Here is a 26394-nt window from a genome sequence, read left to right on the forward strand (position 1 = left end):
CCATTAGTTATTAATAATCTCTGGCTCTCTCCCCTCGCCCCCAAATGATTGCTGCCCCTTCCTGAGCCTGGTTCTGCTGTAGGTTTCTTCCTGTTAAAAGGGAGTTTTTCCTTCCCACTGTCACCAAGTGCTCACTCACAAGGGGTCATCGTTGGAGTTTTCTCTTTACAATATAAAGAGCCTTGATGTGAATGTTGTTGTCATTTGGTGCTATATAAAATTGAATTAAACTTAAAAAAAATCAAAAGTATTAGTAGTATGACTATATGGTATTAATTATTCAGTACTTAATTGCCAGGCTTTCATGCACAGCTGCTTTTTATGTAATACCATTTGTATGAGGGTAACAGAGAGCCAAGTTTCTACACTATTTATTTCCGATCAAAAGCTATGGCGCTATCTTTGTGCCACTATTCTGAGAGCACGTTAAAAAAAATTGAGCGCACATAAAAAGAAATTTATTTTGAGCGAAGAAAAGCTAAATTTGAGTGAACAAAATTCATTGCTGCCTGCAAAAAATGCATTTCAGTGTTTGCTATTATCCATACACACACACAATAGCAGCCCCTGTCGCTCAGTTTTTGTATTTGCGCTCGCTCGCAATGTGTTGCTTGCGCTCTCAACATTTCTGTCCGTGCGCGCTCCGAAAACGTTAGAGCACTTATGCAAATATGTGATGTATTTATAAATCGAGCAGATATTAGAAGTTTACACAGCACCATTCTCGCATGAAAATATCTTAAAAGTTTATTTTGTGACCCAGAAAGAGTAATATTTCAAACTCTGCCACTCTGTGTTCCTCCGCCACTGCCTCGTTTGAGTTTCGGACAAAATGGATTCTGGGATATTGCATTTCATCATTTCGAGCTGACTGGAGACCAAAACAGCCAATCCGATTTTTTTGCATCCAAGTCTGTGATTGGCTGATTTTGTGGCACAAATATAACTGTGTACAGAAAGAGTTGAGCGCACGGGCAGAAATGTTGAGAGCGTGAGCAACACATTGCGAGCAAGCGCAAATGCAAAAACTGAGCGAGAGGGGCTGCTATTGTGTGTGTGTGTATGGATAATAGCAAACACTGAAATACATTTTTTGCAGGCAGCAATGAATTTTGTTCACTCAAATTTAGCTTTTCTTCGCTCAAAATAAATTTCTCCTCAAAATGCAACACTTGCACCTGCAATTTTTTTTTACATGCGCTCATTTTATTTTTATTTTTACGTGCACTCAGAATAGTGGCACAAAAATAATGCCATAAAAGCTGCTTCCTGTAACCTCCCCGCTTCTTCTTGGTTCCCCCTATGCCCCCCTCCCCCTCATCAAATAAGTCCTGGAAACGCCCCTGTAGTTTATGGAGTTGCTCGTCAACTCACATATATTTCTGTTTGCAAGTCGCCTTCAGAGGCTGACACAGTGACGTTTAATGTGCATGGATAGGTTTAGCTTTAAAAGAGAATTCACTTTTATTTTTCTCCTGAAACCCTAAGTGTGAAGTGACCTTACTGCTCAGCAGTCTCCAGCTGCCTCCCTGCTAGAGAAGAGGGATGTTTCCTCGGCGCTGGTGGAGAAGAGGGGCTGTTCCCTCAGCAGATCCCAGCTCAGTCCGTCCAGAGCAGCGGCACGGGTGAGCGCCGGGGACTAGGCGGCAACGCAACGACGCATTTCACAGGTAAAAGTGGAGCGACACAGGGCGCCTTTCATCCAGGCATTCTTTTGGACTCAGGGGTCGTTGTTGGTTGTGGCTTTTTCTTTATTTCTTTTTATTTTTTTTGTGATTTCTATTTTTTTGACAACACATGCGGCAGCTGTGGAGGCGAGCTGCTGCTGCTGCTGCTGTGAGGCAGTAGACAGCGGCTGAGAGTCGCATCTGCTCTGCCCTCAACATTTCCAGCGCTCCCTCAACTTGATCCAGCTGCCTCGGCGCTCTGTCTGCTTCCTCTGGTGGAATAGGAGGTTCGGGACAAACGGCCGGGCCACCTCGAGGATATGGCATTAGAAGGTGAAGGAGTGGGAGGATGGAGCTCCTTATTTATTTATTTATTTTTAACTTGGAGCGTCTGCGGTGGCGGCTGCCACAGTTTGCGGACGCGCTCCTATCAGCTGAAGGTTAAAGACTGCTCACGGAGCTAGTCCGGCTAGCGTTAGCCGCGCTATGTGCCGTTCTGCGCGCGTGCTGGGGGAACAGAGGCCAAACTCCGTCCAAATTACGCAGTTTTTAATGTCCTAGCACGCGCGCGGACATTTCCATTGCCCGGAGCACTAATTAAAGACTTGAGCGAAAACGCTGCAGGCCATGGCTGGTGCTCGGGAGGCATCCCGCGTTACTCCAAACAACTGTCACTTATATGCAATTGTAACTTGTAGAATTGCTTTTTCTCTAATTTCGCCCTGCTGGTATCCCCTTCCTAGTGATTAGCCCGACTTACAAAACGGAGCTACCATTAAAAGATGACAGCATAGTGGATCGCCGAAATCAGCCAAGGAGTTCCACTCATCCATGTAAGGTCTCAAGTCATGTTATAACGTCTACTCGTGTGTTGCTCACATGACTAAACCCCAAACAAGCTGAATTTTCTTCTCTGTAAAACTGCGCGTTTCTGGGCTAGGCTAGTAATGCTACGGCACACAGTAATCTGCACCAGAACCAGAGGGGCTAGCAGCATCCTGCCGAGCCCGTCAATCATTTTCTGAGAACAGCACGGTGACAGCACTCGGGTCCGGTAACGCGTGTAGCTCTCGGTGCCCGTCGTACGTACGATGAGCGCCAAATTGCGACGGAAGCCAGGCGCAATGAGCCTCTGACAAATGGTCTGTCAAGTTTAGGCGGCTTTGATGTTTGCTTGTTGTCACTTTGTCACACCTGCAGCGTGTTTGCATGATGGTGGCTGCCGCTGCTGCTTGACCTCTCTTCTCCTTCTCACCGTGCAGGCTTCCTGCACGCACTGCCTTATAACCTCCGCAGAAACGCGCTGTCAAAACAGCCACCCTGCTGTCACTTTGACTGGGAAATAACACGATTTGGGGTCCACTGTTTGATGTTGATCTTAAATGTTTTTCATTGAGTAAATCCATTAAATAGCCCACAAGGCTAGATAAGTATAAAACACTGGCCTGTGTTTTGCCTCTTAACCATACATCTTAAATTATGTCACAGTGTTTGCGATGGCTCTGCCGCTTTAATTTTAGAATGGCTTTCACATAAATTCCTCCTGTCACTTAGAGACCTCTAGGGGCCAGATTGCCAAGACTGTTTTACCTGACCAGTCCAAGTTCAGGATTTTGTTACAGTTTAGTTATTACGGTGCATTTATCGCACCGATCGCTCATATTTAAGCTGACCTGACTTCAGCTGTCAAACTGCTAATTAACATTATGCAGGGGTGATCTGTTCTTTTTTGCCAAGGTCTTTCTTAGGTCAGTGAGTTTCCATCGAAAGCTGTTAGTAAATGTCAGCAAAAGACATTTCCTGGACCTCAGAGTGTGTCAGGATTTGTAGATAAGAAGCCAAAACACTGCAAAAAAAAAAAAAAGAAAAGGCTGCGTGCGTGGGTGCATGAGTGTTATGTGGTAGGTCTTTTGCACATCCTTGAGATTTGAGATGGTGTGGGAACGCGAGGCTTTTATAGATGCCCTGAGGAGGGTGTGTGTATGTGTGTGTGGAATGGAGGGGTGGGGGTGGGGGGGATAGGGAGTGCATTAAGAAGGGAAGCAGCTCATTAATTCCCTCCAGCAGTGAGAGGAAAGGTTTGGTCAGCAAAACTGGAAGGAGCCCTCCACAGCTATGAAGTGAGTCGTAGCAGTTCAACTCTCAGGACTGATCCAAACTTCTCTTTCAGTAATCTTGTCTGTATGTATGTGTGCGTCTGTAAGTGTGTGTGTGATTGTTTGTGGTGTCGTTAACAGTAGCAAGTTCTGCCCTCTCTCTCTCAGTCGGTCTCCAGCGTCTTTTATAGGCCAAGAAAATTATTGTTTCTTTTTTTTTCTGCTATTGGGTGGCTGCAGCTGAAGCCTTTGAAAGCCATCTAATGTTTGCCCGGCTACAGGGATCCCCTCTGAGGTCTCGCCTGATGTCACATGTGATGTCAGAGCAGAGGTGACGCAGGCGGGAGGGGAAGGAGGCTGGTGGATGAAGCCTGCATGAAACATGTGAAAGCTATACTGACATCTGCCAGCACGCCTCTCAGAGCGAGAATCAGAGGCATGAAATGATCTGGAAAGCGCACTCTCTCTCTCTCTCTCTCTCTCTCTCTCTCTCTCTCTCTCTCTCTCTCTCTCTCTCTATATATATATATATATATATATATATATATATATATATATATATATATATATATATATATATATATATATAGAGAGAGAGAGAGAGAGAGAGAGAGAGAGAGAGAAGTATTGCTAAGTTCTGGCTGCTAGCCGGTGAATGCCCATATGTTTGGCAGATGGCCTGAGATTGTGTCTGCTTTGTGATTTCTCTGTGTCAGTTTTATGCCAATGAAGCCCTTGAGATAACCCTGACTGTTCATTTTCATGTGTTTACATAGCAGTTTTCCACATTTACCAGTGACAGCACTACTGTTTCCGTTTGTGTGGGAGAGCCTTTTTCATCCCACCTGTGATGTGCATCACAGTCACCTGTCAACACAATTCTATCAGCTGTCTTAAAATGTGACACGCACGCAATGTGCTTAAACTTTCCTGATGATTCTGTTTATGCAGGACTGCTCGCTACCTCTCCCTCTGTGATGCTGAGCAGGAGCCATGCACAGTCCACATCTGATTAGCAGAAAGCCAGAGCATGCTAACCCTTTGATCACTGTGTTGCTGGCTGATAAACCAAACCACTGTCATCTCTAGCAAGCTCCGGACATTGACAGACACTAATTACCATGAAGCCAGTTTGGCAAGGCTTAGAATGAGTATGAGTTGGGAATAGCTCAGTGCAGGTGAAGCCTGCTGTGTAGCCTTCTGGATTAACGTGCATAAAATCCTTATTTTTTCCTCTTCTTTCCTCACATATGAAATTATGAGCATTTCCTGACTCTGGCATGGATCTCCCTTTGCATACCACTGTTGGATGCGTTCAGACGAGGAGAATCTCGTGATGTCAAATCACTGCATTTGAGCTGAACTGCGCTAAGCCTCACTGCACAATGGAAAATGAGTCCGCTGACATAATAACCGTCACATCACCAGCGCCTTTCGACTTGCCTCGTACATTAATGAGCCATCAGCTGTGCTGTTCTTGTGCCTGAGCCAGTGTTGTTGAACGTTGTCTTTGGGTTGAACAAATGTTTGGCTGGACTACTTCTTGACCGTCTGAAATGAATCAGAACCATACCACCGATGCGTTGGAATATGGTGGAGCAAAAACACCACCCTCCCCCTGGTCCTCCCTCCTTTCTCCCAACCTCCTACTCCCCTTCTCCATCCCATCCTGCCTTTGATTTTTCTGCCAGCGGAGTTTGACTGTAATAAGTTTTGGAGCGCGGCAATGCAGCAGGAATATCTTAGCGGTCCACATGCTATTGTCTGCGAGCTGCCATTCACAAAAGCAAAAACAACTGTTGCCATGGGATATGCTAAACAAAATAATGCTAGTGGTTGGGGGTTTTTTTTGTGCTTTTTTTGGCAAAACCTTTCCTTTGTGAGATAATTGACTTGGGGTAAACACACCCAGTAGTGCTGTGCGAGACTGCAATCCAATACCAACTAAATACAGGGCCGGTATTGCATGATGCCGATACTGATACTTTTAACTTCTAAAGGCATCTTAAGTAGGGGAGAACAGTGTGTCATGACCTATGACATGAATCATCATCAGTTTGGAAATTCTAAACACGTTTTAATGACCAATAAATGTATTTTCCGAAATAGTGTTCTTTTGGAGACCCGGAATGTAAATGTGCCTGTCTCTAAAGCACACTGGACCAACCTCTGTTCTTTAAATCTGCTATAAGCTATAAACAAAATAGACATGACAACACACTGGGATTCAGACATTTTTCATAGTTTGAGTTCTATTTTTGTTTTCCATAAAAATAATTAATTTAGAAGAATTTAAGTGGGCGAGTACTGAAGTTAGCGAATAGAAACAAAGTATCATGCTCGTGTTAATCCGATACCCATACCAGCGCTGATATTGATACTATCGATAATTGGATGGCTCCGCCCACCTCTAGCACCCAGCCTGTTGCTACCCTCTCTGTTAGGAGGGTGTACATTGTGGAAAGAGCACATGGGTTGCAATGTCGTGAAGAGCTCTTGTTTTGTAATAATCTTCTTGCTTTCAAGCATTTCTTTACTTGTTCATTTTTAGCTGTAATTTTTCTTTTTTTTTTGCAGAAGATAATAATTGCCCTAAACTCTAGTGGCTGCTGAGCCCAGTGGGATTTTCCCAAAGGATAGCAAGTGCCCAGAGGGCACGTAGCTCCCCGGATAATATGCCCACACTTCATGTTGCTGAGTTACACTCCTACCTGATGTGGGGAACATTGCGGGTCACTGTGGGTAAAATATGGCCTCAGGCTCGTTTGGGCTGTTTATTCCTCCGGCCTCAGCCCAAAAAATAAAACGCCTCCAAACTTCTTTCCCTGGGACAAACAGGAGCCTGCCGAGCGCCTGATTGGAAACACTTGCGACACTGCTGGCTCTGCTCCGTCCGTCCACCCCCCCTCACACACACACTCACACTCAACGCACTTCCTCAGGAAGAGAGACGGCCCCTCCGCTGGACATGGTGATGTCACATAGATAAACAATCTGCACGGCGTTGCTGTTTGCCGAATGTGTTCGGCCGTCATCTCTGAGAAGCCCCTGTGCATGCACACTCCTAACAGATGCAGCCCAAACACTTGCCAAAAACACACCCACACGGGTCAGTTGTTATAGTTCCAAGGAGACTGGGAACAATGTGCTGGAGAGGTGCGGCTCTTGTGGAATATTTTAGGAAGCGGGCTTATCGTCTTTTTTGGTTCCAGGCCCTGGTGTTTGAGATTTCTTTTGTTGTGGTGCCTTTATGCTGGAGCCTGTTAAATCCAGATTTGTTTTTGTCTGTAGTGCTTCATTTTAAACAGGAATGTGCTATTTTAACACATCTGTGTTAACTTTAATCACTGTTACTCAGTGGGTTTTGAGCACAATGTGAAAAGTCTTCTGTTTTTCTACTTCAGACTTCAACTGCAAACTGTCTGTAAAGTTTATTTTTTTTAGATTGAATTATTCTGCTAATTTTTACCGTGCTAGGTTTGTAATCCGTGCATCCCGGGGTGCTTAGTCACACCCTCTAACGCTGCAGTTCTGTGCACCTCAAGGCCTGATTTAGGTCTCCGTCCTGCATTGTGTGCCCTCTCTTCTTCCCTCCCCGCCCCATCTTAGCTAGGCCATGAATAAGGAGCTGACACCAAACTGTCAACCTGCAAGCCGTCATGCCCCTGCAGTCCGCCCCAATGTAGCCACCACACACTCAACTAAAAGAATAATGCTCCTATCTGTTTTCAATAACAGTGTACAGTTGTGGTCAGAAGTTTACACCCTCTCATCATAGAAATTCTTTACAGTGATGAGTATAATTTGGTCTTTTAATGATTTCTTTGAACTGGGTGGAATGATTGTTTATCGTGCATCTTTAATGACTTTAAAAATCAAGAAATAGATGAACAAGTTAGAATTTGCACCTTGACCAGGCACTTTTGGCGACCATCAGCATGCTTCTGGGATTATTTTGCCTGGATATTTGCCCCTTTTCTGGGCAGAATTGGTATAGTTCATTTAAATTACTTTGCTTTCTTGGCATGAACCTAAGTGAAGTCCACAAATTTTTAATAAGGTTGAAGTCGGACTTTGGGAAGGCTCTTCCAGAAGCTTAATGTTAGCCTCCTTTATCCTTTCCAAAACCAGTTTTCGTGTGTTTTGGGGATCATTGTCTTATTGGAAGACTTAGTTGTGAATACGTTTCAATTGTCTAGTTGTTGATTTGAAGTGAAGTATTTGGAATTAGTCTTTCTTCATTATTCCATCCAATCTGTGCAATGTACCACTACAACTGGCAGCAAAACAGCCCCAGAGCATGATTCTTCCCCCACCAAGCTTGACAGTTGGTTCATTGATCTCACTTTTGAAAGCCTCACCGATATACTTCCAAACATACCTCTCGTCTTTGTGGCCAAATAGCTCAATCTTCGTCTCGTTTGACCATAAAAGTTTTCTCTATAAGGCATTTGGCTTGACCATTTGTGGCAGCTGCAAAATTGAGTTGAGCATGAAAGGTTTGGTTTTCGAGCAGCGGTTTCTTTCTTAGTCAGCACGCTCTCATGTAAAACTTATTTTACTGTGGCTGCTGTTTTCTACTTAAAGGCAAGCTTGAGCTGTAGTGCTTTTCTGCATTGTTTCTGAACATCCCAACCATTCCTCTCATCTGATGTTGACAGTATAGCGCCTGGAAAAGTGGTGAGACATCCAAATAACTGGTACTTATGTACAATTGTTTGAACCGATGGTCTCTGAATCAGTAGTTGTTTAATAATGGCTCCAACAAACCTTCAATGGACTTTCCCATTGTTGACTGAGTCAATCCAATCCAGCCTCACTGGTCAATCCATTTAGTGCTGGCAAAAAGAGAAACTACCAGTTGTAGTTGATCATAATCACCAATGAGACGTGAACAAGCCTTGGACTTGACATTGTAGAACCTTCAGCACCACTGCTTTTTGTGTGAGTCAGCGTTTGTGTATGTTTGAGCCTGTATTTATAATTTTGACCCTGCGAATGAGAGATAATCAAAAATAAATTCAAATTTGTTCACACACACAATTCTTATTTATAAAAGTCATTAAAGATGTATACTACACAATAATTCCACCCTGGAAAAATAACGTTTCAAATAAATGTTCAGTGCATGTGAACTTCTGACACCAACTGTATGTTAATTGACCTCTTCTATCATTCACAAAAGATGCTACAGTAGTAGTTTATAGTATGAGGGGTGGTATGAGAATGCCAGTCCCTATATGTTTCCACTTGTTTTTAGCTTACTTTAGCAGCACATGTTATCCATAAACTATATCATTAATTTTCTCTCTGTGAGTGAGCCATGCCATTAAAAATACAGCCGATCAGCCCTTTTTTCTAGTTGCCAAATCCGAGAGGCTGCAACACCAATGTCTTTTTCACATAAGAAGGCATTGTGGTGAAACACAATGTTGTTGTGTTTTGGGGGGTTGAAAGCTGCCCATTGTTGCATACCAGTTCTCAAATCCAAGGTTTTATTTGACATAAAATCAGTAATTCCATTGCGTAACAGAATTAGTGGCATTTAAACAGAGCCCATCATGGGAGGGAAGGAAGGAGCAGGGCTGGTGACACGGTGGGGTGGGGTGGGACGGTTAGAGGGACTGAATGAATGCAGCTCACTTTACAGTAGGAAATCCTCACTTTTACTGAGGATGCAGATAATCTTCATTTAGCGCTGACACCGAGAGCCTCAGATTGAGGATTAAGATAGATTAGTGAGCATATGGATGTTGAGTTAAGCTTGGTTGATATGCAGATATCATAGCAAAAAATGAATGATCATATTAGCCCTTGGCCTAAGGCTTTAATTAATTAAGCCTTTGCCTGGTTGGAGGGATAGGCTTGAGCTGCAGGAAGGAAAGGGTACTGATACCAATCAGATTGCGGATTCTGATACGGGCCTTTGCAAGGCTGCGGGGAGGCATGGTGGTTATTCTTAATTTAAAGCACAGAAGAAAAGGCCTATCACATGAGTGACAAGCTGTCATAAATATTAACATCTTAGCGTGCATTTTACTGGCATTTATGCGATTTTTCTGCAACAGCTGTACCAAGCTTAAGTTGAATTAAAGTTCTAGGTCCACATTGCTCGCTTGAAAGCAAATGAAGCAAACTGCCAGCCCGTTTTCACTGACCTTGCTCACAAGTAGCTAAAACTCCAAACCCAGCTCCTTCTTGAGAAGATTACCCTAAAACACAAATGGAAAGAGTTAAAGTCAATAAAAGTAATAACTGGGTAAGAGCCAAGAGTCAATCCTCCAAAACTAACAGGTTTAAGGTTTTAAATGAAAAATATAATCGTATTAGGGGGCCAGACATACAAAGAAAGCAGCATTTCACGGTCTTGGATCCTGTTAATCACCTAGTAGGCTCTCCTACAGTTCAGGTACAAGAAGGAGGGAGAAGGGGTGGTGACGCTGTCCTCTGAGTCAGGACTCCTTTTATAGAAGGATTTTTTTTAATCTCTTTGTGACGATCATGGCTGAACAAATTCTATGGAGCAAAACAAATGCTAATGTGTTTGCAGCTGAATACATTTCGGCAAGGCTGCATTGCCGTCTATTTCAGAAGCGAAAACAAGCAATTTGGCTTTGCAGTTTAACAATCATAAAGTGATTGGCTCTTAAAACCGTCTGAACGGCGTTTGATTCTGGCAACGAGTCACACGGCGCTGTTCCTGTATGCCATTTCTTATTAAGGACAGCCAGGTTGTTGGCAGTCTGTTCCAGCAGAAAGTATTGAATGAGTGGGCCGCAGCAGCATCTGTCCTGTTGACAAGGCAGCAAACATGACTTCATCAAGGGCATTACATCACGAGCAGATGCACACTGGGTATCATCATTTCAGTTCTTCATCAGCCCATCATACTGATACAGTGATTGCTGGGCAGAAAGCAATTCTTAAAACGTTAAATCCAACCTTCCCCTGGGGGTCCCCGCACTGCTGCCTGTTTAGAAGGTTGCAGAGAATGGTACTTCTATGGGGGAGCTCGTCTAGCTAGCCTAAAGTGGATGTAGCACTGCAGTTCCTTACTGGGTTGCTTCCTTACTGGTTTTTAGCAAAAATGTTGTGCATCATTAGCGTCTGCTTATTTGTTATACTTAGGAGGGATGCTTCTGTTGTGAAATTTTGGGCTGATGTTGATATTTAAAATAAAAATTTGGCCTACAGCTGATACCAGTATTTTTTCTGTTTGCGTATTACCTGGTTACCCGGTTACAAGTATATGGAGACTTTTTATTCAGGGTGTATCAGAAAGAATCACTCGCTCACTCGGCAGAGAAGCTGGCGGTAAATTTTAAAATACAAAGCTGAATATAAAGTTTTCCATGCAAACATGTCTGGAGTCATTGCAGGTTGGTATGCTACCTACCTGCAAACACGTGAAACTCACGAATCTGCTTTTTCTAATGGTACGTGTTTCAAAGCTCTTTGAAGATTGATTAGACTTTTTGATACACACTGTTTTGAGGCTGTCCCATTTGTAATTTACCCATACAGCCAGGGGTTTTTCAGTTTGGCCTTACAGTTGTGATGCTCATACCGAGTAAACGTGGGGTGATGTGGGCTATCGACATACTGCACCGTCTATAAGGCTTACTGCGTGGTGCGTAGCTCTGCACAGGGTAGGAGAGAGGACAGTAACAGAGAGATATACTGAAGTTTATTTAACATTTACAGCATGAAGACAGATTAATTTAAGTAATTTATATATACCAGCAACAGAGCACTGAATCCCAATGAACCTTGATGAACACGTAGCAGTGAGTAAGTCACATTAAGTAGTGCACATAAGTTGGTGTCATGTCATAACAATTCCCTGTGTTTTTTTAATTTCCCTGCTTAATTTTTTTCTATAACAATTGAACTAATAAGATAGATTAAGTTGTAGCTTTTCTCTAAAAACAGCACACTTTTGTGCTTGATGGATTTGAATTTCCTTTGCCAGGATAATCATAGACTGAAAATCTGACATCATATGAAATTCTAATGATTTTTGTACAGAGCTTAGGAGTACACAAACGACTACTCCCAACTAGGAAATTTATTTAGGGCACATGTCTAAAAGCATGTCCTCTTCTTCTAGAACCAGAAAATACTTTTGAGATGACAGGGGAGAGAAAAGATGCGGAGGCGGGCAGAGAGAGAGAGAGGAATACAATCCCCTAGTTGCTTCATTGATGCAAAACATGAAGCAGCGGAAGGGGCTGCTAACAGCTACCTTACAGTGACTGTATGGAAGTCTGCAGGGAGCCTACTGTAAACAGTGACATTTTGCATTTTCACTGCAGCGCCAGCAGCCCCCTGAAACTCCTCTTCCCGCTGAGGAACATGCGACTGCGGCTTGTTTTTAAGGGTGTTCGTGTAGCCCCGGTTCACCATCAGTTCTGGAGCATTGACGGTTCGGTGCTGATGATGTCTGAGTGAAATGAAAAGAGGGTTGTTGCTAGGAGGGACTGGAGAAGATAGGTGGGAGGGAATGGCTGTTGGGAAGGCGGCTGGGCTGGGTTTCGTCGTAGCGACTCAGAATTTGGGGTCATTTTCTTTTTCTTCATTTTGTGCCTTCAAATGTTCACAAAGCTCGGGAACCCTAACAAAAACTGGACACGGGTGGCGGGGATAATGGTTTTATCGTCACCTTCTTTTTTTCTGTCTTCCTTCTGGTGTCTTCATGCCGTCCCCCTCTCTCTCTCTTTTTTCCCAGTGATGGCCTCAGCTGCGCAGCTGTGCCGGTGATCCCGCCGCTGCACGTAGGGAAGAAGCAGAAACGCCTTGACAACCGACCTACCTTCCTCTCTCTCAGAAAAAAAAGCAGAGAGAGGAAAAACGAAACCACACCAGCATTAACAAATGCGACCATGTACAGCGTGGAGGACCTCCTCATCTCTCATGGATATAAGCTGCCCAAGCATGCCACGTCCTCCACCCCTACCCCTACCCCAGCCCCTGCTCCCTCATCCCACCAACCCCGTTCAACCTCACCACCATCCTACAGCAAGCACCATGAAATACTAGAGAACAGGTCTGGCCCCAGGACAGTAAATGGCTATGAAAGAGGGCCCGTAGTGGCCTATGGGAATGGTGGCGGAACCAGGCAGCCCCAAGCATACGATGCTGGGGGCTGTCCCAACAACAACGAGTCCAGGGATAGGAGCCTGCCGAGACGGGATGGCGAGAACCGGTGCCAAACTGACACTCACTCCTTGGGAGAGTCGCTGACCTCAGACAGTGGGTAAGCTACAGACCCGTGATGTGCTGCTGTCTAGATGTCTTTCTGCATGCCCTGAACTGATTCTTTTTGTCCTGACTGTTTATCATTTGATGTTGTGGTTTCCTTGGATGAGATTTCTAAAATGACGTAAGTCATCAAAGAGTTTTGCACAGGGATTTTGCAGTACATATTCAATGGAACTAACACCGCTGCCGGTTTTTCCCCTGTGTGTAACTTCATCTCATTTCATCTCTATTTCCCTCTTGCCTCCTCTTTCCAATCAAGTCTTGGGTGAGGGGAGGAGGGATAATGTGTGCTGGAGTCTAATCTGCCACATGGGGCCTTGGAGTTGTAATCAAAACAGCTTTTGGCCAAACCTATGTGCCCCATTTGAGCATGCCCAGTCTTACGCACACACTTAGGTTGCCAGGCTTGTCAGAATACCCCCTTCTGTATGCCAGGTTGTACATATCAAGTATACTTTACTGGCTTCCTCTTGTTTTAAAGGCATTAAACCTGCTTACATAATGCATATCTCATCAATTATAAAGTATTCATATAGTTTTTTTTAATATGTATATGGATCATAGGCTATATTTAGCTTAGTCTGGAGTAGTTATGCAAGTGAAACCCTCTCGGGTAAGGTCTGTTAAACCTATGATATTTCCGGAGATATCGCCAGGCTGCAGCCAGCCCGTTTTTTCCCCTGAAAACAGGATTGTTTAGTTTGCCTATTTACACCAGTTCTGGGGGTTAGTGTGCTGTAACTGAGACAAAGTCAATACAGCTGTTCCCTTGTCCACACAATTAGACAGGCTTGTCAGATCTCTTCCCCAACCCCCTTTTTCCTTACATTTTGCTTGGATGATTCCCCATAATCCTTTTTAGCCAGCAGTCAGTGACGGAGCATCTCGAAATAGTCAAATGACCTTGAATAATGTCAGCAGTTGTGTTTGTGGCATTTTTCTTTGTTTTTCATTTTTGGTGTTATTCTTTGAGATGAGTAATCCGCATTTTCATGTCGCTGCTCTGCCAGTGCTATCAGAGCATTCTGCTGGGAATGAGGGAATCGCAAAGACATATGTTCTGCGATTTCAGTCCGTTGTTTGCTCATCCCTCTTTTCTTCCTCCTCATGCAAATCTGTTTTGCCTGGCAGCTTTGGTTTAGATAAGGAACGGGCCTTTATTGGCACTTCCACTCAGCAGTGCTACTTAGACCAAATTAGCCTAATGATGTTAACTCATCTTACACAAGATGCCCTCAAATTTAGCAGACTGCCACGGCTAGTCTCCCCTCCCCTCCTTCTCTTTCAAGCCAACGTCTGTGACCAGTGATGATCACGGATGGAAATGTCAAGGACGCTCGGCGGCCTCGGCCTCGAGGGGGCTACACATGCGCTTGCGTCTTGTTTACATTGTCAGTCAGTCTGTCACTCCACAAATAGGCTGAAACAATCCCGCTGCATGTAGGGACCAAATGCGGCTTGTTGTCTGTTGGGTCTGTCATCAAACATCTTCACAGAGATACAGCAGAAGCCGTCGTTGCATTTAGACCGTGCCCATTGTCTTAGATTAAGGACTAATGAGCAGTGCTGTAGAAAGACTGTCAGTGAAACATCCTCGACATTTTGATCTGCTTCGGAGGACGTCCGGGACTAACAGCCACAGCTTGTCATTGTGTAACATCTTCATTATGCCCCATAGAAAATCACAATTACCAAACACTCCATTATTACTCATAGTCATTTGTCTCCATCTAGTGGGAAATGTGCTCCTTTTTTTAAAATTGAATCTCTTCAAATTGTGAATAAAAATTTGCTACTTATATCACTTATATTTTACTTTTTAGTGCCCAGCTTTACTGAGATTTATTCAGTGCGTATGTCATGCAGTATTGCATTGGCCTACCTCTAAATCAACTATAACGATAAGGATCATGAAGAGAGCCTTACCCTATAACTAAACTACTTCATCTACAGCCAGATATTGGGGAGACACTTTCTTTAAAGGAGGGAAGAAAAAGAGTTAAAATCTTGGTTACCTAGTACCTAAATATTGGACTAGTATTTCTATAAATAATATATATGATCTTAGCTAAAGCCAGTGTGAGGTTTTTCCCTACATAACACCCTCTACCTTTAAAACACCTCTCATTAAGACTACTAACTATAGCATTTTAAATATTTTTAATGAATAAAAAAGTTTTAACATCATTAGCTTTGGCTTCACTGCAGGTTCTCCAGCGTTGGCAGTTTAAACAGGAAGTAGTCTCTGGTGTTCAGAAGTATCTCCTGTTTTCTTATCTAAACAATTTCACTGACAGATAAGGGAATTTTATGAATTTCATAGAACTTCTATTTCTATTCTTCATCTGTTATTTCTGTCCCAGTTCTTCATCCAGTTTCATCTTTATTGTGCTATGGGTTGTTTCTTCTTCGACAAGCATTTCACTTGAAGCATATGGATGCCTTTGTGTGTTTCGTCACAGGTTTTGTGATAGCACCAGAGGTCCTCAGTCTCAGTCCAAAGATGTGTCCTACTGGCGGAGGAGAGGCCAGGACTTCACTGTGCTGCTGGATTATGCTGACTTCCGAGATCCCCATGGAGGGGGACCAGGGAGCTACAGCAGACCAGACAGGCCTCAACAAGCAAGAGGCCAAGAGCTCTCTGCCGAGGAGCGTCAGAGGGCAGCTCAGGAGAGGCAGCGATGGGCGGCCCAAGCCCAAGCTCAGGCCCACGCTCAGGCCCAAGTCCAGGCCCAAGCCCAGGCTCAGGCCCGATCCAGAGACAGGGAGGCTGCTCTCCATCAGTGGAGGATGGCGACTGAGAGGAAATGCCAGAGCCTGGGGACAGATGAGTGGCGTCCAGCTGTGAACTTTGGCAGCCAGCTGTCACAAAGTGAGGGCGAGCGCTGGACACAGGAGCAACAACGGCTCCATGCCAGGACACCAGAGGGGATGGTAGTCCACCCGAGGACCAAAGCCAAATCCCAGTCCCTGCCCAGGATGCTACAGCCTGAAAGTCTGCAGTTTGTGGAAATACCTTCATCTGGTCAGGACCTGTACAGACGGGTCAATGGCCACCCATTCTTACACCATGATCTTTACAGAGCACCGCGCTGGCCAGAGAATGGCAGGCCAGCTAGCGCTAACCAGCTCTCAATGACACCAAAGCCCCGCTTCACCCGACCCCCCAGACCTCCCTCTTATGAGATGCACCAGCAGATCAGGGGAAGCTGTGAGGTGTTGTCTGGCAGAGACTCAACCATTCCCCAGTCCAGGGACAGAACGCCAATTCCCATATCAAGACCAGGTGACCTCCAACTGGACTATTTTGCACAGGACTCTGGACCTCCAGGATACATCCCTCCCCCATCATATAAAAGAGCTCCTATAATGGGAGGAGGGCGGCGGGGATATGGTGAAATTGCTGTTGACTACAGGTATGGACATGATAAGAAGCTTTAATGTTCCCTACTGTAATGTTCCCCGCTGTAAAGTACCCTACAGCAGAAGACAAGCATGACGAAATGTGTCGATAATTTTTGTAAGAAAAAAAATGTCAGAAGGAAATATCTGATACCACTTCCTATACATATTTTTCTTAAGTAGGACATGCATTTTATGCATAGACTAAAAGCAGGTAGCCACTCTAACGTCATTTGTTGGTTAGGGAAGCCCAAATATGAAGCCTTCAACTGATAATTTTTACTGTCACAAACTTGGGGTCATAAAATTAGACTTGTCACATGAGAGTTGTATCTTACTGAGAAACTGAGCAATCATTAGCTAACAACTTGTCAATTACAAGTCGTTAGCCAATGAGCATATTCCAATTTAAACTTGTCTGTGACTCCAATGGGGACCATAATTTACAAAATGAGTGTTATAATATGTTTAATAAGACTTGAAACAAGCAACCAAAAACTCATTAAGTCTTTACTAATAGATAAATCAAGGGCGCTAAGGGTTGTTTCTGTTTCATACACTTGTAGCCCTGAGCACAACTTGTATCACTTTTCACACCCAGAAGATAATTCCATCTTTTTTATTTCTGTCAAAAAGGCTCAATTTCTGTCCTTTTGGTGGTACTTGGTAAATATTAAATAAATTTACCTTGTGATGCATAATTCTGACCTGCTATACAAAAGCTGGAGCAAAGCTATGTAGTAATAGTTTAGTAATTATTCACAAATTAATATTGAAGCCAGTAGGTTGTTTTTTTTTATGTTCATCTCCGTATTGGTTAACTTTGTTGTTTTAACTCGTAGGTACAGAGGAGAGATGTACCAGCACATTCAAGTTGCTCCAGATGGGTCTCACTGGTTCACCAGACATCCAGTAGGTCCGTGGGCTGATCACCAGAGAGAGAGGAGCCAGAAGCAACTTTACCCTGTGTATACTACCCAAGAGCACCCTGGTGGAGGGGTCCAGTATATCCCCTTTGATGATCCCCGTATCCGCCATATTTCCTCAGCCCTGGGTGGCAACTCCTTGACGGATGCTGATAAGATTCGCCACATTCGTAACGAGCTTCCCAGCGTCACCGTGTCGGAACCTGCACCCGACGACAGTGCCTTTTTGCCCCCGCCATTGGGGCCTTTCATCGCTGCCAAATTGGCCGATGACGGTAACCAGACATCTTCTAGCGACTTTGACAATGACAATAAGAGGTGGCACAGCAATTTGCACAAACAGACCGTCGATAACTTCCCAGCACCTGACCAAAACTGCAACAACAGATATCCTAAAAACCATCGCCCTCCTCCTTCGCCCTCTTCAGCCTTCCAAACCCCGTTAACAAGATCTTCTTCTCGTCAGGGCTCCAGCTCAGACCAGGTCTTTGCTGAAACCATCACCCAAGTGAAGAAAATTGCCCCAGATTCAGGGCCAGAAAACAATAGGAATACCAAGAGAAGAGTGAGTGAGACCATCTTCTGCCTTGTGTCTGTCCCTGTTCATACACCGACTAACATTAACAAAGACTTTGGAGCTGATCAGAACAACAATGAGACAATACCGAGCTTGACCGTCACCAACACTGAGACATTCGCTGTAGGCCTCAAAGAGAGCCCCAATATTAGGAGCAAGTCTGTGAACGAGATGCCTATTAAATCCCATTATTCTCGCTTTCACACCAGCAGCACATCCTCAATGAGGAATTACAAGAGAGCTCCTTTAAGGAAGGAGATAATAGATGCCTGGACACTTCAAGCCAATGAAGATAAAGAGTTGTGCTATGCTGGGTCTTGGCCTGGAAACCAGTACCGTAATCAGGAAACTCAGACCGGCTCACCTTTGACAGTGGTAAAAAGTCCAGAACCCCAGAGCCCTCCGGGTGGGCAGGGACCTGTTCAGTCTGCCTCAAATACAACCACGGATATTGGCGTGGTGACAGACAACAGCTCCTCTTATGGCTATCCGATGGCAGGCCAGAAGAACCTTCATCTCTCCAGCAACAGCGCTTTTTCCCGCCTCAGCCTGAGCCCAACAGAACCGCTATCCCTTCAGCCCGCGCAGCAAGACCTGTCCTCTCCACCCAAGGTTCAAAATCAGGGAGACGAGCAGCCATCATCTCCGAGAAAAAACAGCACCCCAGAGACTGCAGAGCAAGTCGTCTTTGGTCAGTTTCTCCTAAAGCCAGTGAACCGACGACCCTGTGATGTTATTGGTGAACTGGAGAGCATCAATAAGGAAATGGAAGACACAATCAGCAAGAGGCCCATTGTGGCTCAGTGCATTGATGATCTTGATGGGATGAATAAGAGTTTAGCTCGGTTTAATGCAGGAGCACACTTTATTGCTGGTCCAGAACCAGGCAGGGAAGCAATCAGTCTTCCACCATTGCACAATATAAAGCCCAACAGTACAAAAGTCAGATCAAAGTCATTGGCATCTACTGCTGACCTAGAGTCCATGAGTATGAGGAGGTTTTTTTCCAGATCACAGGCCAACAACATACCAGCTACTAATGATCATTCAGTTCACACAAACTCAAACTGCAGAGACAACTTGTCCTCGCTACCCCCTCACAATGAGTCTAACCGCCACTATAGACAGGATATCCCAGTCCCTCAAGAGTCTTTATTGAAAGATGTGGGGTTAACTGTGTACACTGAAACTCCCGGTGGTCCCGGGGAGCCAGTGCAGCGCTCACTCTCAGTCCCCTCACCGCTGGATCAGAAAGATTTTACTCAGTCGATGGAGCCCTCCTGGGACACGAGGACAGCAATTCTTAAATATAGGTGTAGCCCTGAGCACAACTCAAATAATGAACTTGAAACCGAGGGGAATGCAAAAAGAAAGGCTGAATCAAACAATGTTCCACCATTAAGGGGAGACGTGAATTTAACCATCTGCAGGACCAGGAGTGAAAGCAGCAAATCACCCCAGAAAGACAGTTCACCACATATCACAAGGTTGACCAGGGAGGTTTCTTTTGTGTTTGAGGATGATGATGGCGATGTGAGATATGCCATGTCGGAGCCACTGACCTACAAGAATGAGTCAACAATAGCAGATAAGCACCTAGAGAACTTATTGATTCAAGAGAAAGCCAATGCTTTACGTGCAGAGGATCTCAGCAACCTGTACGAGGTCAAATGCGCAAAAGGAATCCCGGAAAATGAGTCCATCGAACAGAGGGCGGCGCGGATCCTGGGTATAGCCGTTCCAGTGGAAGCTTTAGGCGTGGCTGACAGGCAGTCTGATGACAGCCAGGATGATGCAGAAGCTACTGCAGCTGAGGAACGACAAAGCCCAACTGATGACACACAGCAAGTGAAACGAGAGTGTGAGCAAGTGAAAGAGGAGTCCTTGGTTGTCCGAGGTACAGATCAAGAAGAGTTCAAAGAGACACCATCAGGTATGGATAAACAAGTACAAGAAGAAGATAACAGGCAACAGCACAGCAATGATCACAGTGATGGCAGAGACAATGACGATACAGAGACTCAGTTAGTATTAGACCTGCCCGAATTCCCACCAAGTAAGCTTCCCCTGTCTCTGCCCATCAGCCCCGATGAGAAGCTGTCCTTGAGCATTTGCAGTTGGGAGAAAAAGGGGCGAGGTGGAGCATGCAAACTAATCGAATCCCTGCAAGATAAGCTGAACTCTACCGCGGTTTCATCTGCTACTTGTATGGACAGGTCAACAGCAGACAGAATGGCCCGTCTGAAAGAACTGGACTCTGTGTCTCGAATAAGACGCCTTAGTCTCAAAGACATCAGGTCTGGTGAAGAAGAGTACTCGCAAGAGATAAATGAAGACAGAGAGGAATGTGAAGTTCAGGAGAAGACAAAAGAAGACGTAGTCGAGCAACAATTAGAAAAGGAGGAGAACGAAATGGCAAGAGAAGGAAAAGAGGAGAAAAACCCAAGTGAGCATGATAAGTTGGAAGTTTCTGAAGAAGACTGCAGATCAAATGAAGTGAATGAAGGGGTGTGTAAGGAAGAGCCGAGACAGGAAGACGAGGTTGAAGGGATTAATGTTGAGACTGTGGTAACAGCAGACCATGAAGGAAGTAAAGAAGTAGAAACTGATGTTAAAAAGGAAGAGCCAGAAGAAGAAGTGGTTTTGAAAATTGTGGAGGAAGACAATGAAAACTCTAAAGATAAGGTGGAAGACGAACTGAATGCAGCAGGGGTCAGCAGAGCGGAGACAACTCAAGATACCGGCGGGCGAAAGTTACCCAAACCAAAGCAGCGCACTAGGCTCCAGAAGCCTCCTCTGCTTCCTAAACCTCGCAGTGTTCCCAAGAGAGAAATAACGCTGCCACTTAACTACAGCGTTGGGACCTGTGGCCCCTCAGATATGGAGGATGAGGAAATGCTCTCCATTTCAGGTGGGTTCAAGTCAGTGGCTAGATTCAACCTTTTCCTATGCCTATTTTCCCTCCTGAATAAAGCACCCTCAGTGTACTATACACATGTGATTATTAACCATTTACAAGTACATACACTGCTGATTATGTTACTGTTAATGGCTGGGGGAAAGATTTAGAAGAGAAGCTTTATAACCATTAAATATCTGTTAAGATGCAGTTAAGCACATCGAGAGTGTAGCCAGGAGTGCATGTGAGTTCACAGAAAGACATAAGTTTGCACCGTTATGTTAAGACTGTTTTTTATATTTGAACAAAGCCAGGCTAGTTGTTTCCTGTAAGATGTTTTATAGCTATAGCTTTATACTTTGTGTATCTCATATCTCACTATAACGCTTACAGCATGTTTTACATACATAGAAACATCGAGCTTTGCTATAGCTAACCTGCCTTGGAAAGAACTAGCCTACTAACATAAGTCATTAGGGAGGCTTTGTAGACCCTGCGATGTAGCCTGACATAGCCATAAATGACATTGTTGCTGTCATCTATGCTTGTTTGGGTTTAATATGTGTTAATTGTCATGTGTTCGTGTCCCAGTGTTTTATATGCAGTGCCAGCCTGTAGAAACAAATAAAATGCTAGGTCATTTTCCTCCCGTGGGTCCCGCTCTTTGTTGTGGTCAGTGTTTTGTTTTTTCATTGCAAACAAATCTCCCCTCAAGAATTTCCTAACATTACAAGTTCTTATATTGATGCTATGATTATTCTTCCTCATATTGAGACGATGTAATTGTTGTTGGTCTCTGGCCGATACATTTAAAAAGTAGACAGAAATAAACAGGAGGAATCAACGAACAGGCCAATTACAGTAGTTGCAGGATGCACCGACCCAACACGCAGTTACGTTTCTACAGAGATCGGTTACGCCGTAAGTCACGGCGTAGATTTCCTCCTGAAGCATAAATCTGCAGCAAGTTCTTGGCCCACAACAATCATCAAGCATGGCTGTTATTATTTTGTCAGTGACACCTACAAAATTTCACAAGTGTCTTGCGTAGTTCCAATTACCGTACTCCTCTTTAGGAAATCGTGAATAAATGTGTTTGTTACAGTCGCACTATAACAGTCCCAAAATGTCAAACTATTCCTTTAAGGTCCACTGAGGTGAGAGCAAATAATACCGATATGTCTTGTTTTCGGTGGCGTTGTCTCATCTTTTCTTCCTTCTCTTTTCTCATCAGACTCTTACGACCCCAGTCAAGTGGAGAGGGTGTAACCTCTGACCACTGCCTTCACCACTGTGGAAATCAGTCTTTGTCAAGTTAACAGCTTTTTCCAGCAACAAAGGCTTTCATCTCACCTCTTGGCTCAGTCAGCTGTGACCCCTCCAGTAATGTCACACATGACTTCTCACAGAACTGACTGTCCCGGTGCTGCAAGAGTTTCTTTCTTTCTTTCTTTTTTTTTTACAGCCAAATAAAGGCACTGCTGGGTGCCAACTCTCCAGGCCTTTTTCAGTCTCGTCATTGTCATCCTTCCACTCTCTCCACCTCTCAGCTAGTTTATTTGCTCGAGCAAGAGGACTTCCTCCTTTTGAAGTTGTCTTTTTTTGCTTTTGGAGGAATGCATGTCATTATTCCCGTCTGCACTCGGGGCTTTCTCAGCAAGCTCTGGTGTTGAAATATGAATGTAAAAGTGCTTCTGCTCAACAAACAAACAAAAGAAATGTAACAGAAAAAAACATACAGACACACGTGAAGGCGACAGTATTGCATTACAATCAGTATTAACCTAACCAAATGTAAATAAGAAAGAGTTATAAGATTTTATTAAGAATATTAAAAAAAATAACAACAATTTAAGACATTTAATTGCTGAAGAAATGTATATTTTCTTATGTATGTTATGAAAGAGTAGATTTTTGGGGGGATTGTAGTGTTTGGGTGTATTACCGGTAAGGAAAGCCCTTGCTCTTTATTCTTATATTTGTGTGATAGAGAATGTACCGAGAGAGGATTGCATAGAGAAACACTGTGGTCCTTGAATAGCTTCACTCAGAGCAATACAGTTGTCACACGCTGGGGTGTTTGTGAAATGATTTCAGAAGCAAGTCTCTATTTCAAGGCACTGATCTCATTTGCTTTAAAGGCTCTACCTTTTGGTACAAGCGTTAGATTTGCACAGCTGAGATTATTGGCTTTATGTTACCTATGAGCACCTGATAATCTCTGCAAATGCTCAGAGATTATACTGGGAGGGATTCGCTTTTCACACCCTCCCCGCTCGAGTCTCAGCATCAGCAGTCGAGACATGTACCGGGACTGTCTTTCGTTAATCCTCATGTTGTTCCTAAAGAAATCTCAACACATATATTTTTTCCTGGAATTTGTGGAGTCTTTGCTGTTTTTGCTCACACCCTACCTTATGTGTGACTTCAGAAGTGCTTTTTTTTGCAGGAAATGATAGATGTAGCTATGTAGCAGTGTGCCTGGTACACGCTGTCTTTGTGGAGAACTTTTTCTGTGTGCTTATTTAAACTGGACATGAGCAAATCCATTTTATTTTAAATGAGATTGGAGACGTATGAAGGTGTTTTGGCAATAATAATGATTTTAAGCCAGAAACGCTTAATATCGATGCTGTACAGAACATTGATGTTGGAATACTAATCACAGTATCTGTACATGTTCAATAATTTAACACTGACATATCAATGCTTTGTAAGTTGTGGGCATAACTGGCAATTTGGTTCAGACTCACGTCACTTATGGGGTAGCAATACAAGAAATTTAAACACAAACCAAACCAAACTTTGTGCTATGCATTGGACATCAACACTCACTGGGTTTAATGGCAAAATTCCAAGCTAAAACTGTAACTCCTGGTTTGCTTGTATGACCCTGTCACTCTTTGATCCAGTTGTATTTGGGATCTGGTTTTAGACTTTCTCGGATGTGGCTCTGACCCTGAATTCATCGGCAGGGCATTAAAAACAAGGTTTTGTCTTTGTTGTGTTAAAACAACCCAGTACCTGTACCTCTGTGTTCCAGGTAATGTGTTATCTGGTCATTCCTGTAGGTCTTTTTGTACGGCGAGTTCTTTGTAACATAATCTAGACTATTGGTGCACATCTTGCTTTGATATTTTCTATTTTCATACAGAGGTATGTACAGCTTCTTTTGTATGCGCTGCATCTTTTTTTCCCCTCCTCTTTTTTTGTGCATGTAATGCGTAAGAAGTCACAGAGAGAAAGTGTATTTGCATATAATTGCATTTGGTACAATATAGTCTATCCAATAAACAACTGTTATATTTCATATAATGTATATTTTATTTTCAAAAGTTAAGCTACATATTTAAAAAGAACAAGGTATTTTTAGATTATTGTGAAAAGGGAACTGTTTTTGAAGGCACAGTATTTGTCTATATTTGCTATGATCATTAAGAATGATCAGAAATACAGACAAGTTTGTGCTGTTGTACAGTACTGCAGACTGTTCATAAATAAAAGTCTTTGCATGAAACATTTTGCTTCTGGTTGTTTGCATTGTGTTAATGTAATGAAATATCCGTCAAGAAGCAAGCCAGTGGTGCTGTGCCATACTGCTAATTTCAATGTGATACCAAGTAAATACGGGGCTAGTGATACCAACACCTTTAACCTATAAAAGGCAGCTTATGTAAGGGAGAGCAGTGTGTCAGGACTTATGAGATGAATCATCATCAATTTGCTAATTCTGAACATGTTTTAAATCACTGTGACTTTTACTTTCCATAATTATAAGTTCAACACAAAACACAGCTTTCAGCTTTTTATGGATTTAAAAATGAAATCTTTGGAGACCTGGTATGTAAATGTGCCTGTCTCTAAAGCACTCTAAAGCGCTCAAATTCTGCTGTTTAAATGTGCTTTAGGCTTTTATAACTAAAATATATACGGTTAAAATAAATACGGTGGCACGGTGGTTAGCACTGTTGCCGCACCGCAAGAAGGTCCTGAATTCTATTCCACCATCAGGCCGGGGTCTTTCTGTGTGGAGTTTGCATGTTCTCCCCGGGTACTCTGGCTTCCTCCCACAGTCCAAAGACATGCAGTTAGTGGGGATGGGTTAATTGATTAATCTAAATTGCCCATAGGTGTGAATCTGTGAGTGAATGTGAGTACGACTGGTTGTCTGTGTCTTTGTGTGTGACTGGTGACCTATCCAGGGTGTACCCCGCCTCTCGCCCTATGACAGCTGGGATAGGCTCCAGCGACCCTGGAAAGGATAAGCGGAAGCGAATGGATGGATAGATACATGTGACAGTCAACACAAAAAGCTTTTAGTGGATGATTATATTTTTTTATTTAAAGAAAAACCTCAAATATATATTAACCTGTTCAGCTGCTTAAATGCAAATATCTAGTCAGCTAATCAGATGGCAGCAGTAAAGGCGATTTAAGTGGCTTTGAATGTAGCATTGCCTTGTTAATGACAGAGGTCACAGGCAAACAGCCAGACTGCTTTGAGTGAAAGGCAACAGAAATGCAAATGATCTGCCCGTACAGTTAGCGTAGAAGAGCATCTCTGAGAACCTCAAACAATGTCGACAGAAGAAGACCCCACTGGATGTCATGCCTGTTACCTAAGAACGGGAAACTGTAGCTACATTTCACACGGGCTTCACCAAATTTGCACAACACACGATTGGAGAATTGCAGAATTTGGTATAAACAATATGAAAGCATGGCTACATTAAAAGAAAAATAGATGGTACTTGTGTGTTATTTACTGCAATACGGTTTGTTTTTTAACTGCATGCAGGGTTAGCAGGGTTTTATGTTCAGCATCCTCTTTGATTTTGTCAAACTGATGTTCTTACTAAATATTAGGCAATCTGAAACCAAAGTGATTGATATGTACAAAATTTCCTATGCAACCCGAGACAGTCAGACAGAGACAGAACAGAGTAAGAGGACCATCTGCTGGACACATGGTTTTATGACTGCACTATGCTGTCAGGAATACGAGGTTAAGTGTGCTCAGGATGTCCTCACCTTGATGCTCATCATATCATGCATACTTTTTGGCATTAAAATTTTTGCTCCTACTTTCACTCTATTTGGAAGTCAGGACATTTATCAATAAATACATTTTCATACTGAAGGTTAACCACACATTTTCCAACAGATTAACACAGACAGCAGCTAAATTGTTTCAAAACAATTCAGAGGGTGTTTTGTATTTTCTTCTTAGCTTTTATATTTATTTCCTTTTAACTTTTTGATTTGAATTCAGTTTAGTTTTTAGTCTGTTTTCTATTTTCTAAAATTTCTATTTTTTGTAGATGTTTAGTTTTAGTTTAGTTTCAGTTTTTGTCTTTATTAATTATTCTTGAATGGAGGGCATAATGTCAGAGGCAAGACACAGACTCACAGGCTTGTAGACGTTCAAAGTCTGCATAAAAACATTCAAAAACGGTAACGGTTTTTCACATTTACTTTTAGTTATCACTTTGGTTTTAGTTAACTGCAGTAACACTGATTCAGTGATGAGATTAGAGTAAGGCACCCCCACAAAACAAAACAAAAC

General features: G+C 43.4%; 1 protein-coding gene across 2 annotated transcripts; it reads left to right on the forward strand.

Annotated features, from left to right (window-relative positions):
- Positions 1-1329: 1329 nt before the first annotated feature.
- jcada (junctional cadherin 5 associated a) lies at positions 1330-24345 on the forward strand. 2 transcript variants are annotated; one of them, XM_026179677.2, is made up of 5 exons: positions 1330-2000; positions 12492-13019; positions 15487-16440; positions 17269-20840; positions 22063-24345. In XM_026179677.2, the coding sequence occupies exons 2-5, from the start codon at positions 12646-12648 to the stop codon at positions 22095-22097; spliced, it is 4935 nt and encodes a 1644-aa protein (XP_026035462.2). In that variant the 5' UTR covers positions 1330-2000; positions 12492-12645; the 3' UTR covers positions 22098-24345. The 2 variants fall into 2 exon arrangements, with proteins under 2 accessions (XP_026035462.2, XP_026035461.2); XM_026179676.2 differs by having other exon boundaries at positions 1330-1670.
- Positions 24346-26394: the final 2049 nt, after the last annotated feature.

The sequence above is a fragment of the Astatotilapia calliptera genome, chromosome 9 (assembly GCF_964374335.1).
Source record: "Astatotilapia calliptera chromosome 9, fAstCal68.1, whole genome shotgun sequence".
Taxonomy (NCBI): domain Eukaryota; kingdom Metazoa; phylum Chordata; class Actinopteri; order Cichliformes; family Cichlidae; genus Astatotilapia; species Astatotilapia calliptera.